The sequence below is a fragment of the Alligator mississippiensis genome, chromosome 12, assembly GCF_030867095.1.
Source record: "Alligator mississippiensis isolate rAllMis1 chromosome 12, rAllMis1, whole genome shotgun sequence".
NCBI classification, from domain to species: domain Eukaryota; kingdom Metazoa; phylum Chordata; order Crocodylia; family Alligatoridae; genus Alligator; species Alligator mississippiensis.
In genome coordinates, this window is record NC_081835.1 from 46250839 (window position 1) to 46264627 (window position 13789).

At 45.9% G+C, this 13789-nt stretch overlaps 1 protein-coding gene across 2 annotated transcripts in view; it reads right to left on the bottom strand.

Annotated features, from left to right (window-relative positions):
• Positions 1-13789, bottom strand: part of DCAF1 (DDB1 and CUL4 associated factor 1) — a 103652-nt gene that overhangs the window by 51688 nt on the left and 38175 nt on the right. For both annotated transcript variants that reach the window (XM_019475704.2, XM_059715397.1), the window contains exons 10-13: positions 5341-5520; positions 4455-4664; positions 3567-3736; positions 1108-1232 (exon numbers count right to left, since the gene is read on the bottom strand). In XM_019475704.2, coding sequence (XP_019331249.1) covers positions 1108-1232; positions 3567-3736; positions 4455-4664; positions 5341-5520 — 685 coding nt within the window. The remainder of the gene's footprint in view (positions 1-1107; positions 1233-3566; positions 3737-4454; positions 4665-5340; positions 5521-13789) is intronic.

Genomic DNA, 13789 nt, shown 5'->3' on the forward strand with positions numbered 1-13789 from the left:
CCCTGTCTACATCCATTTCTGGGTTATGGGCCCTCTGACCCCCTAGCAGTGGTCCCTGACCTTTGGTTATCCCTTAACCTGGCCCTGCTTCTTCTAAGCTAGTTGAGACCATGAGCTCCTTGCCTTATCTATGCCCCTCCCTGTGCTATGGGTCCTCTGATCCCCTTGGTCTCTGGCACTGGTCCCTGACCTTTGGCTTCCCTTGACTCTGGCCCCATTCTTACGCTAAATGAGACCATGGGCATGCTGACCTGACAGGCTCTGGTCTTACTCCCAGCCTTCTCCTTAGTCCCTTACTCAGACCTCCTGAGCAATTTACCCCAGCTCATGTTTTCTAGCATGACCTGGAGCCCTGCTGTTCTGGAGCTCCTCTCTCTGTGGCTCTCAGGGCTAGACTCCCTGACCAGCCCAGGCCCTGGGCTTATATGCTTCAAGCCCAGCCCCCTTCTAGTCAGGTGACTCTCTAATTGGCCCCCTGCCACACCTGCAGTCTGCTTCTCAGGCCTCTTCCCCTCTTAAAGTGACAGGCATGCTAAACACCTTGTCACAATATCAACAGAAAGTGTCTACACACAAACAAAATTCCCCTCCTGACTACCGCAAGCACCCTTCCATGACATGCCAGGATCCATCTAATTTAGATCCAATAACCAGTCATGGCCCACTCATTTGCAAGCTGACAGTCCGTGGCTTGAGACAAAGGGAATGAATGAAAAGGCACATACAGTAACTGTTCATTTTAAGTTAAAATAATTATTTCCCTCCCATCAACTCCAATGCTATATTCCTATGAAAACTTTAAGATTCTGGGAAGTTGAGGAAACCGTACTATCCCACTGTGCAAAAGGATTAACACTGGCAATGTACTCAGCACCTTCAGAACATAGAAGAGACAAAGACCATGCCTTCAACAAGTTTAGAACCCAAGTACCATGGCATTCATTACACAGTACATTAACTACAGCCTCCTGTCATTTCTCTGGCAGTTATTAATACAACTGTAGCCTTACATTTCATTCCGGGAATAGTGCATCTAGGTGAATCTTATCTCAGCTATCGGTATATTGGTAAGTACATAATAAGTCCTCAAGTCCACGCTCAACTTACCCACAGTAGAAACTGTAGATCCTGCTTCATCCAGCACATCCACAGGCTCTGCCAATTGCAACTGGATTTTAGGAACCACAGTAAGAATGGCCAGTACATCTAAAGCATAGCGCACTGTGTCATTCCTGAAAGAGGACCATACCAAAAATTATTAAAAATGCAAGCATACAGAGCATCTGTGATGTCTGATGTTTAGGCAAACTGTACCAAAAATATTTCTCAATTCACACCGATGCTGCTAAATAGGTGGAAACAAATTCCTGATGGTACCTCTTGATTTTATGTCTGAATTTCCAACATCTTTATCTTTCCCTCTCAGAGAAAGAATTGTATGCATTGTTAACACGGCCTAGGTCTCCTACTTTCTGCCCACAAGCTTTTTCCTTCCCAGTAGCTACAAAAGTTTCACAGCTTTCCATGCACAAAAACAAATAGAAGAGAGTTTTTCAAGATTCAGCCCATGAAATCATCATGACCCAATTCTACCCAAAGGTCTAAACAATAGATAAAATAAGTAATTTCCTCACCACCACTTTTTAAAGAAAGGGTGATGGCAGAGACTTGAAAGTAAAGGAAGAATAATGGAAACAGAGATCCAGTCTTGAATACTGTTCAATGAGCTAACAGGAGCTAGGAATACCATGGAGACTGGGCAACAACATAAACCCTGTCAGTTATTTTAGGAGTTGCCTTGGCAGTGTTGACTGGAGTAGATTCCATTTTCCATCAAGAAAGTTCTGCCAAAATTGTCACAAAAATTTCTCTTGCTCTCCTTTAACTGCTATCTATCCCAGTGAATATTAAACAAGTCCCTGCCTCTGGCTGAGTTAGAACACGGCCTTGAATCTGGGTTTCTCATGTCACACATGTAGCCACTGAACTATTGGCTACTGTAGCATTGGTGGCATCTCTTACAGACCATTAATTCCATCCTAGTCCCAAAATACCTTCCTAACAAAAAGTGCCTCAGAATGTGTTTCTACATGTGATTACAGTCTTAATAAATCAATCAAAGTCTTGCAATGGAAATAAAAAAAGTGTTTTAATAAGAAAGATCCAACCAGCTCTGAAGAAAACCATTTTGGTGTGGTTTTCCCTAAAGCCTAAGGAAATTATTTAGCACTAACCAAAAAGAGGATGAATTCAAAGGCAGGAATCTTTCATTAACACATTTTTTTCCAAGTTGGTGGTAGAATTTTAACTGAGTTCCCATCATTCCCCTGGTGCAGTGCCCCCCTAAATCAGATGCTGCAAAGTACCTTTAGGACTGGGGTGAGGAGAGAGAGACCTCAGCTACTTATTAGAAGATAACTTTGCTCTGTCAGCATAATGACTGCCTAAACAGCAGACGGAACTTAAGAGGGATACCTCCAAATTTAGTTTCTGAACTTCTAAAGCCTGAGTGTGTCAAGCAGTGGTGCTCAGCCTCTGGCCAGCAGGCCAGATCCAGCATGCAGAACCATGTCATCTAATCCATGGGACTCCACACAGGTCCAGAAATTTGATGGTGGGGGAGCACTAGCAATTAATACTACCACCAGTCCTTACTGACAAATTTCTAAGCCTTGCAGATAGATGACATAGTGCTGTGCACTAGATTGGGTCAGCATGTGGGAGGCAGGCCTGATCCAGCACACATGGGGCTGGAGCCACAGCACCAAACTTGATCTAGCATGCGAGATGGACCAATCCCATGCACTGGATCCAGCCCACAAACCAAGCTCACAGCACTCATCCAGCCCACAGCCTAAAAAGGTTGGGCACCATTGGACTAAAGAATTTCTTCCGGGGGACTGGAGTCAGCCTGAACAGAACAAAAACAAAACAGGCAGTTCCAAAATTTCTCTATTACAACCGCTTTTTCAACAGCCACATACTTGTACCCATTTAATGCCTTATATTAATGTAATGCATCTCAAAGCATATGACAAAATACAGCAAAGCAATATGAGTAGCACCCTGAGCTAGCTAAGTCTACTTCATGAGGGGGAAGACTCACCCCTTTGCAGGGATACAAGAGTATACTTTGATTTTATCCCTCTGCCTCTGCATTGACAGGTTACGTCTTTTAGTTCCCAGTGGTATGGTTACTACTTTCTGCTTTTACCAAAACAAAGAATGGTAAGCAAGTCTGTACTGGATGGAGTGAATGGATAAGAGCTGTAATCAGAAATCTGCTCAACTCCTAATTTGCCAGAGCATTTTGGCTGTCAATAGCCCTTTGGACATTCAGATAACAATATTTTCAGTTTGGTTTCACCACCAACAGTGCATCTTCCCACACATGCTAACTTTGTGACATCTCCTGTCCTCCATACGCTGTCCTTAGATTGTCTGAAGTGTGTTTAATATTAAAATGGAAAACTTTACATTTTAAAAAGTATCTGATATCCTGGCTAGAGCATCTCAACCTAAAGTTGCAGAAGCGTAACAGTACTACGTATTATCTGGCATCTCACCTGGCATAATATGTCTTCCAATTGCAGGCTATGGAGATAAGCTGAAGCATGAGTTGCACACAAGACAGTTTAAGAAAGACTTCTGCTGGCTCCCAGTAAAGTTGTGCTGGACCATATTCTATCAGAAACTCCATCATCTCTACAATCTGCTCATGAGTGTAGGAACATGCCTGTGGATAGAAGGGGCAGGAAGTTTAAGAGAGGTATCACAAGAGTTACACACTTAAAGATCAGGCTTAATACTCTTGCGCAGGGGCTGGAAGGTGTTGGCTGCTACCAATCCCCTGCACTCATTCCCCCCATCCTTCCCTCCATTGAGCCTGGCCCTGGTACAGCTGTGCTCCAGCTAGGAGCTGCACTTGCATGGTAGCCTGGGAGCAGGGGGCTGGGAGGAGCAGCAGTGGTGTGCATACAGCTCCCAGCTACATGGCTCTGGTGGAGGAACTTAGCCAGGCTTCTTAGCCCATTTCTAGAGACTAGATTACTCCATGATGATGCAAAGACAACTGGTCTGAAATCAAATAGCTGAATCCTATTAGCAGACCCCAAATGTCTCTGGTATTGTTACAAACTTTCCTGTAACTACAAAGTTGAAAAGTCTGTGAAGAAAGTAGATAAATATGGTAAAATTCTGCTGTAGATACTTTTAGCTTGATTTTTTAATGTTAGTAACAAAGGAAGAAATAGCACCTCCCAATTACACATGAACCAAATGTGCCAATGAACTTTGCTAAAACTATTTTCAGTTGCAATATCACATCACAAGGAAGCAACCAACCAGTTTCATATCCTGTATGGACTCCACTGGCTTTAAGAGACCACTTGATTCCCACTTCTGAGATTTATTTTGAAAACACAACAAAAACAGCATCACAAAAGCCTGCTCACCTTGTATGGTGGTTGCGGATGGACCAAGATGCCACCTTCAGTGCGCTGGAGTGACTGCTTCACCTGTTCCAGTTTGATGGCAAGGTGAGCCTCAAAGTACCTGCGCAGGGCCATGCAGGTGTGCTTCCCAGTCTGTCGGCTGGCAAAGATTTCATCATCACTCAGCAGGGCCCCCTGGTCTTCTAGGTTTAAGATCTCTAGAGTGCTGATCTACAAAAAAGTCAAGAAATGGGAGACACCTTTTTTCACTGGGTTCATAATTCACAGGAACTAAGACTCCAGCAGCTTCTAACAATATTTGTACAGATAAACCTTAGTAAATGGAGATAAACTCACTACTGAACGTAATAGAAACTATGACAGCTGAAACTGGATAACTGGGTCTCTCTTAGGTATTAAATAGAATTATATTTTGCAAATACAGAGGTCTGATAGAGTAAGCAGCACATATTTTCTGGGAAGAGGAGTTCCCTCTCACCTCCATTACTCATAAAAGCAAATACAAATATAAAAGTCAAATCAGTGCAACTCTGAAAAAAAGTATTTCTACTGCAGTCATCTTGTCATTCAAGATCACTGTGGTAGAATACACATGTTAAGTGAAAGGCTTGAGAAGTGAATCAAAGTTACAGGCAACACCCACTGCCCAACTACACAGCATTTAATTTAGGGTACTTTGTCTCTAGACTTAAGGAAAGAAAGTAAAAGGACCTTCAAATATGTGAAGGAGTTAAAAAAGGCAGGGGGGAGGTTTGTAAAATCTACCCTCTCTCCACTCTAAGTGGAGGGAGAAGGCAAGAAAAGGAACACTTCCCAGCTAAACAGAGGAGCTTCAGAACTAGACATTAAAATCATTATTCAGGATATAGGTGACTGCAAGCCTTACCAAGTTAACCAGGCGACGAAGGCCATCATGCCTGTCAAAGAGCTCCAGGACAGCACGGAAGGAGAAGCAAATAGAGAAGAACATGGTAGCATGACAGCAACCCGATGCATGGGAGCACTCCATCAACCACAGGGTGTAGTTCACCACGTCTGACAGCACATTATGGGGATGCATGCACACCTACAAAGCAAAAGGACAATCCTGATATTAGGCAGCCAGAACACAGATCCATCAGCTTACTGGCTATGTAAAAATGAAGTCAATAACAACACAGTTGCTTTTGTCCTGAATAGCAGCGATATAAACCCTGAATTCAGAAAGCAGCTCAACTTCAGAAAGTAAAATGGTAGCAGGAGCTTCCACAAATAAGTAGGGGTGCACCGGTAGAGATTTTTTGGGCCAATACCGATGGCCGATTATTAACCAGCCGTATTGGCCAATACCGATCCAATTGCTGATATGCAGCCCAGAAGCTGGAAGAGCAGCGTCCAGCTGTCAAGTCTGTTGTGGGGAAGGGACAGATTAAGGCCCCCATGGTGAGAGAGAGTGGGGCTGGGGTGGGAGCTGGGCCTGGACTATGCTCAGGGCAGGTGGGAGTGGGGCAGGCAGCAGCAGCACTGGGAGGGGGCACTATGGGGTGGGCTACAGCCACCCCAAAATTTGCCATATCCCCTCCCTCCCAGTGCCACTGCCACCTGCCCCAAGCACAGCCTGGGCCCAGCCCCTCTGCCAGGAAGAGCTCGGCACAGCCTCCAGCCCCAAGCGCACAACAGGTAGCCCGCTCTTGCCCCACGCACAGATCCCCATGCCCTCCATGCCTCCTCTGGGGTGCACAGCAGTTGGAGGGAGGGGGCAGAGGACTCCCACAAGCCACAGCTGTCCTGCATCCTGTCCCACCCCAGCTGTGCAGCGCCTGTCCCTGACCCACTCCCTCTCTCACCACAGAGGCCTCAAACTGCACCCCCCCACCCATGCCCCTTCTCTTCCCCTGCCCCTTCCTCCCAACAGACTTAACAGCCGGATGCTGCTCTCCCAAGCTGCTGAGCTGTGTTCCTGGCTGCGTGTATGCTGTGGCTGTGCACATGCACACAGCATTTATCGGTGACATTATCAGCCACATCAGCCAAAAAAGCCAATTGCCAATAATGTCAATTTTCCTTTCATCAGTGCTGGTACGATATGGACCAATGCATCAGTGCACCTCTATGGTTCAAAAGTAGGCGCGATGCAGGGGGGAAGCTTTTGCCCCATTTAATCTACAGTGGCTGACTGCACAATGGTCCCACTTCTTCAAATGAGAAATGGAGTTTTAATAAATCGCTTCACTAACTCACAAGCCATTATACTACATCTATCCTGGGCCCTAGGAACTCTATCTGGGCTAGAGTCAGGGATGATTTGTTTTTCTTCCCCTTTTCTACATTTTTATCAAACTCTTCCCTTTGCTCCCTACCAAATACCTGGAGGAACTAACAGGTTCAAGAGAGATCTCCTATGCTAGACACTGATTATCCAAGTATTCTGGCATCTCCCACCACCACTGGGTAACCAAATGGGTTACTTGTAGTAGCAAGACTTACTCATTAATTTATTTTGAAGTTAATCATTCATCAAACTGGAAAAAGAACGGTTACTTACCCTATAGTAACCATGGTTCTCTGACATGCTACAGTCAGCATGAATCCTATTATATGCATGTCCTGGGTGTGAGCTTGGAACGTCTTTTGAATAGTTGAATCCATTTGGATCCTGCACATGCCCTAAACACCTCATGCTTCATACAAGGATACACCAGGTTGGGCTAGCCTCCCTCTCAAAAGTAGGCCCACAATAGTTGAGTACTCAAGGTGGGGATGGAAGACAGGTCATGAAATTCCATATTGACACCTTGCAAGGTAGCTGTTCCTCCTTCTAATATGTGCCATTATATGTTAATGCCAAACAGCAATCCCTTCAAGAATGAGGAGTGGCAGCTGAATCTGTTGGATAGGCCCTGGAACAATGCTTTCCTAAATTCAGTCTCAGCTCTTGCAGCCAAATCTGGTGATTTATGCTTTACAAACACAAGCAGACATACCATATTTTCTTGCATACTACACCCACCCCCCAAATAAGACACACACCTTGTTTTAAGAAAGCAGAATAAAGAGAAAGATTTTTAAGGAGTTAAGGCTGTATATACTTCAGCATCAGCAAAACTAGTTTTAACCCTGTCTCACACACTGCCAAATTGCCTTAGCCCTCAAAAGTAAATTCCACTCTTCCCTCCTTGAGGCTGGCAGGGACAGAGACTCCCTCATTCCAATACACAAAATCAGATTCCTCACTTATGACATAAACCCCAATTTCAGAGGGCTGATTTGGGGAGGGAAAGGGTACATGTGGTATGCAAGTAAATACAGTAAAATGTAACCTACATCTTCCTTGACACAATTCAAGCCAGAGAGCAGCCTTTCAGATTTGAGTTACTGTAAATGTTTCAGAGACTGACAAAAGATGTTGCTCAATATCTGGTTGTTACGGCCAGTGGGATTCAAACCCACAGTGGCAAAGCCAGCAGGCTGGGATGAAGTCCATGGTGCCACCAGGAAGCAAGTCAGACACCAGTCCTAACCCAACTTGGCCCTTCCCATGAGGAAGGGACAGGTGACCAGGAAGAATCTATGTCAACTGTGAGCCTCTGACAGGGGGACTATAAAACCCATCCTACTTCCCATGGGACTAGTCCCAGAAACAACACTCCTGTGTGTGCTTCTCTGGCTTTAGCCTTGTTCCTACATTGCTCTGCCTGATCCCAGCCACGCCATAGTGCCTGCTCCTGCTGTGTTTGGACCTCCCGCCTCTGATCTACCATCCACTCTGACCACGATACTGCCCTTGGCCTGACAACTCTGACTGTAACAGATACCTGGTATGATCCCAACCTGCCTACAGTAACTTAGTAAGTGACCATCCACAACCCTGACACTGTTGAGTGAGCCTTAATGGACAGTGAGGAAGGACAATTATACAGTGAGTCTCTGCAGTGTAAGGGCTTGGCCTTTAGAATGGTCCTAGGGCTGCAAAGCAGTATGGGAACAAATGGGAAAGGAGTCAAGTTTGTCAAGGCACTAGCATAGAGCACAGAATACATCTACAGTATCTGCAGGGATTTTCCCCTCCCCATGCACAGAATGCAACTTCAAGAAGAATACAAACAGACTGGCTTAAATGAAACTCAGACATCATCTGGGGATGAACATATGAGATTTTGATATTAGCTTGTCCTTATGTAACAAGATATACGGAACATCTGGTACAAATGCTTACCACATTCTCACTCTTCTGGATGAAGTGATGCCTACCAGGACATTCAGAAGGGTTCACATGTAGTCAAGTCAGGCTACTTAAGTGGAAAATAAGCCTGCACCCTTTGAGAAGTCTCAGTACTGTTGGATGCAAGAAGATGGAAAACCAAAGGGCAAAACACTAATACTCATAACCTGATGAGCCTTGAAGGAACACAGAAACCAGGTTTCAAATGAAATATGTAGTCCAGGATCTTCAGCAATAAGGCTGACTCAGGCACAAGGCCATGTCAACGTACCTATACAGATATGAACTTCTTCTATTTGGAAAGGTTTTCTTCTTTGTACCATAGATCCTGAATGCACTATAAGTAGATCCTTTCTACAGCACTCAATCAATCAACATCCAAGCTGCAAACTGCAGCAACTCCTCATCTAGGGGGAACATTTGTCTCTGGTTCCTCAATATTAATTCTGGGTTAAACAGGAAGCAATAAGGATTGCACAGAAGAACAAAACAGACCCATAAATCAGGGCTCCCTCAGTTATTTGAGAACCATGAAAACAAACATAGTATTGTTTGTCTTGGCTCTGAGACTAGTTAGAAATGTTAGCAAAGCATAAAGAACTTCCTTGATTACACTGTAGAAATAAGATGGCCAAGTAAAGATTCCACACGCATACCTCCTTTGGAGCAGAAACTGAGGCATTTAGCATTATTCCTGTTGGCAAAATCTATCACCAAATTCTCAAGAAAGGTAGGTGATGCAAAGAATGGGAACTTTCTGAAGTGACCTCTTTGGGTTGGTGATGGATTGACTGCATTCTAATGGAGCCTGCCAAGTCAGTCCTGGTGGGTACAAAGCTAGTGAGGAACTTCTGTAAAAAGCACTTGGTTTCACTGCACATGGAGGTAGATTGCTGGCCCCATGCTGGTTTATCCTGTACAATATCCATACTACCAAATGCCACTGGACTGGAATGAGGAAGAAAAAAAACCCTACACCTATACCCAGAGCTATCCCTGGGGGAAGGAAGCAAATCAAGACAACCAATTTGCTAGCCTAGATATCTATAGCTTTATTCTCCAGGTACCACATGACCTTAATGAGATGCTGGTTCATGTGGTCATTCCATATCGTCTGTGACCACCACACCAGGAAGTGCCAAGTTTTAAAAGAGGGCTCCTATCCACAAGTTGCAAGGACATAGTCATGAGGTCAGCGCCTCAAAGGTGAGGCAAAATTAACACATACATTTGCTGAGTTCTTATTTTGTAAGCAAATAGTAAAACCTCAGGCAAAGTTTGTCATGTAGCATCATATATGTACAGAGGCTGCTTAAAGCAAGACGTATTGCAATTACATGTACAATCATCTTGCTCACTAGGGACTAAATGTAAAGGAATCTTTAAATATGCCAAGCCATTACTACATCTATGGGCCCTAGGAACTCTATTGTCTGGGCTGGAGTCAGGGATGATTTCATAATGAAGAGGGTCAGTGCATATTTTAGGTTTATCAGGGTTCCCTAGCATAATCCTCCTTTGATCAGCCAGTGAATTATGTAAAGAAAAAGGGTATTCCTTAGATCTCCCACTACAATGGTGAAGCAGATGATAAAGACTACGACTACTGTGGAGAGTCCAAAGGGTAGAATTTTTTATGGGAAGCAATTTGATACAACTGTGAATGAGGTACTTCCTGTAGGTCTAATAGCTGTCAAGGCAACGAGCCTCAAAAATGGAATGCAGGCAAGCATTCCTCTCCTAAATCTAAGGTGCCACATATATTTGTTGAGCTTCCTCAGGTCTAAGGTAGAAGAAAGACTCTTCTTTCTATAGAATAAGAGATGCCAGAAATAGATGCCCTTGACCCTGTAGTCTCATGAAATTTCTGTAACTCATAAGAGGAGCAAGGAAGCCAACTTCTTTTGTAAAGCTTTTGTGAGAAGAGTTTTTGAAAAAAACCAGAAAAGATACTATAAATGGGAGTAAAGAAAAGAAATGGACACTCTTGCCCTTAGCTACCCTTTCTAACATTAATTTGTCAGATGGGACATCTTGGCAGACTTGGGGGACAAGGCAGCTCCTGAAGACCAATTGCTCCATGCTGATTTTGGTGTAGCTCCTGACAACTATATTAAACCTGCTGCCTCTGGGATGCAAACTAAAGGCGAGCCAGGCCGATGCTTACTGCAAGTGGTACAGGGGACCAATCCAGGGTGCACATTACATGGACCAGTTCTGTGTGCTGCCTCCAGGCTGGCCCAGATTGGGTCCCATATGCCAGAGCCAGCATGCAGGACCTGTCTGGCATGGGCACCCAATGTAGCATGGGGCTGGTGAGCGTGGAAAGGCTGATCCAGGGTGTGTACAGTATGTGGTGCCTCTACTAGACTAGCCCTTTGTGCTGGTTCCAATGTGTGGGACTGGTCTGTGGGTCTGATCTAGCAAGCAGACTGGCCCTGCACACGGGCTGGATGGGGCTGACACCCATATTCTAGTTTACACATTCTTAAGAATCTTAGTATGGTCATAGAATCCTTCAGGGAATGCAGCACTTCAATGCTTCTGGCACTAAGCAAATCCATTCGCTCTAACAGTAAATCTTCAATGATCTAGACCTCACTAGGAATGACAGGTACCTGAAACTGAAAAGTCTGGTACATGACAGTGGTTGTAACAGATATGTTCATTGCTGCGTATAGGGCCGTTCTAGACACCATCTGGATTTGTCTGGCTGTGAAACTCATCTTCTCGGGGTGGGAGTTTGGATAGTAGTTGGATGTCACTTCTCCACATGAAAACATTGCATTCTGCAATCATTAATTCTTCAGAGATGGAAGTGTAAGTCTTCCTGCCAAAAGATCCAACCTCTCTGGATCCTTTACCCTATATATTCTTTTCACTGACCTCACTTCCCCTGAACTGCTGAGAAGACCACTTGTCCAGCTGCTGAATGAGAACAACACTGCTCAAAGCCTTTGAGAGAGACTTGTTACCACTTTTCTGTTCTCTTAGATATGGGAGAAAGGAAAGCTAGGGTGTACCAGAATGCATACTGGATCTACAAGGCATTTATTTATCACCTGGGTAATTCTGTTTGATGTCAAGCAGTGCAATTAAATCAGAAAGCTTCCAGTATTTTCTTGAATTATAGCCATCTGGATATCCAGGAGTTCAGATCCATAAGACAAGAGAGCTCTTAGAAGAGAGTTTGAAATAGCCTTTGGCCATTGCTGGGGCCAGAGCTATCATTTTGCTGTAAAAACAGGGATTTCTTGAGAGGCAAATGAAGTTGAAGCATTTGTTCTCTTGCCCCCTCTCACTTAAGGGAAGATGCCTTGTCCAGTGATGCTACAGGTAACCACAACAGTTCTTGTAGTATAGAAGTGAGATAACTTGCTAGTCCACAACCAGTAAAATGTGGATCCCAAAAGCACATTTGAGGCCAGCATGGTGCAATGTATGTGCTGGATTGACAATGGCTAACCACTTAAGCCCTGTGGCAGTTCAAGGTATAGAATTTCCTGGAATGTCGCCAAATGCTATTCACAGTTGTCCAAAGAAAACTTCCTACTACAGTTTTAGGAGGAGGAGTGGCCCCATGACAGAAATGAAACATCACATGCTGCAACTCTGTCACATGACAGACCACTATCCCATGCTCCTTATTCATGTGGGCACCAATGACACGGCTCGGAGCACTCCCAGCCAGGTCATGAGGCGCTACAGGGATTTGGGAGCGGGGCTTAAGGGTCTGGGGGCACAGGTGGTGTTCTCGTCGATCCTCCCAGTCTCAGGCTATGGGCTGAGAAGGGACAGGAGGATCTATGTGGTCAACCAAAGACTGCGGCGCTGGTGTCGTCAGGAAGGCTTTGGCTTTCATGACCACAGCCCGCTCTTTGGCGAGAGAGGCAGCGAGCTGCTGGGAAGAGATGGCCTCCACCTCTCTCCCCTAGGGAGGAGGCTCTTCTCAGCCAGACTGGCTGACCTGCTCCACCAGGCTTTAAACTAAGCCCGCTGAGGGACGGGGGGACTACTGCCACTGCTGGCCCGCTGAACAATCCTTGCAAAGCCAGCGGATCACGGCACTCAAGGGAGCCCACCCCAGCCCCAGCCCTGGTAAAATCTGTGGGCAGGGAAGGAGCCCCCCAGGGGGCGCTTGCCTGCCTGTACACAAATGCCAGGAGCTTGGGGAATAAGCAGGAGGAGCTCATCCTCCTGCTCAGTGCAAACAATTACGATGTCATAGGGATCACGGAGACCTGGTGGGACTCCACCCATGACTGGACCGCGGGGATAGATGGCTATACCCTGTACAGGAGGGATCGTGTAGAGAAAAGGGGCGGGGGTGTAGCTCTCTATGTTAAGGAAAGCTACACATCCCTGCAAGCCGATATTGGCGACCAGGGTGGACGGCTGGAGACCCTCTGGGTTAAAATCCGTGGGGAACACGGCACAGGGGACACAATGGTGGGAGTCTATTACAGACCTCCCACCCAAAGTCCTGAGCTTGACCAGGAGTTTGCCCAGGAACTGGCTGAGGCAGCTTGCTCCAGGACCATGGTTGTCATGGGTGACTTCAATTACCCAGACATCTCGTGGGAGGATCGCTCAGCAAAATCTGAGCGGTCGCAGAGCTTCCTCTCGTGCGTGGATGACCTCTACCTGACTCAAGAAGTCTATGGGCCAACGAGAGGCAAAGCGCTGCTCGACCTGGTGCTGGCTACTGGGGAGGACCTAGTCAGCGACCTAGTGATCAATGGGAAGCTGGGTGACAGCGACCACGAGCTGATCACCTTCACCATCCGCCGAAAAGCTGGCAAGTCAGTCAGCAACACGGAAGTCCTTGACTTCAGGAAAGCCGACTTTGACAAGCTCAGGAGGCTTGTCAGTGAAGCCCTAAGGGACCATGACCACAGGGAGAGGGGAGTTCAAGAAGAGTGGTTGCTCCTCAAGGGAGCGATCCTCAATGCACAAACTAAGTCTATTCCATCTCGGAGGAAAGGCAGCAAGAGGGCACAGCAGCCCCCCTGGCTCTCCAGGGACCTAGCAGACCTCCGGAGGCTAAAAAGAAAGGCCTACAAAGGATGGAGGATGGGAGTCACCTCCAAGGAGGATTATTCTGCACTGGTCCGGTCCTGTAGGGAGCAGACCA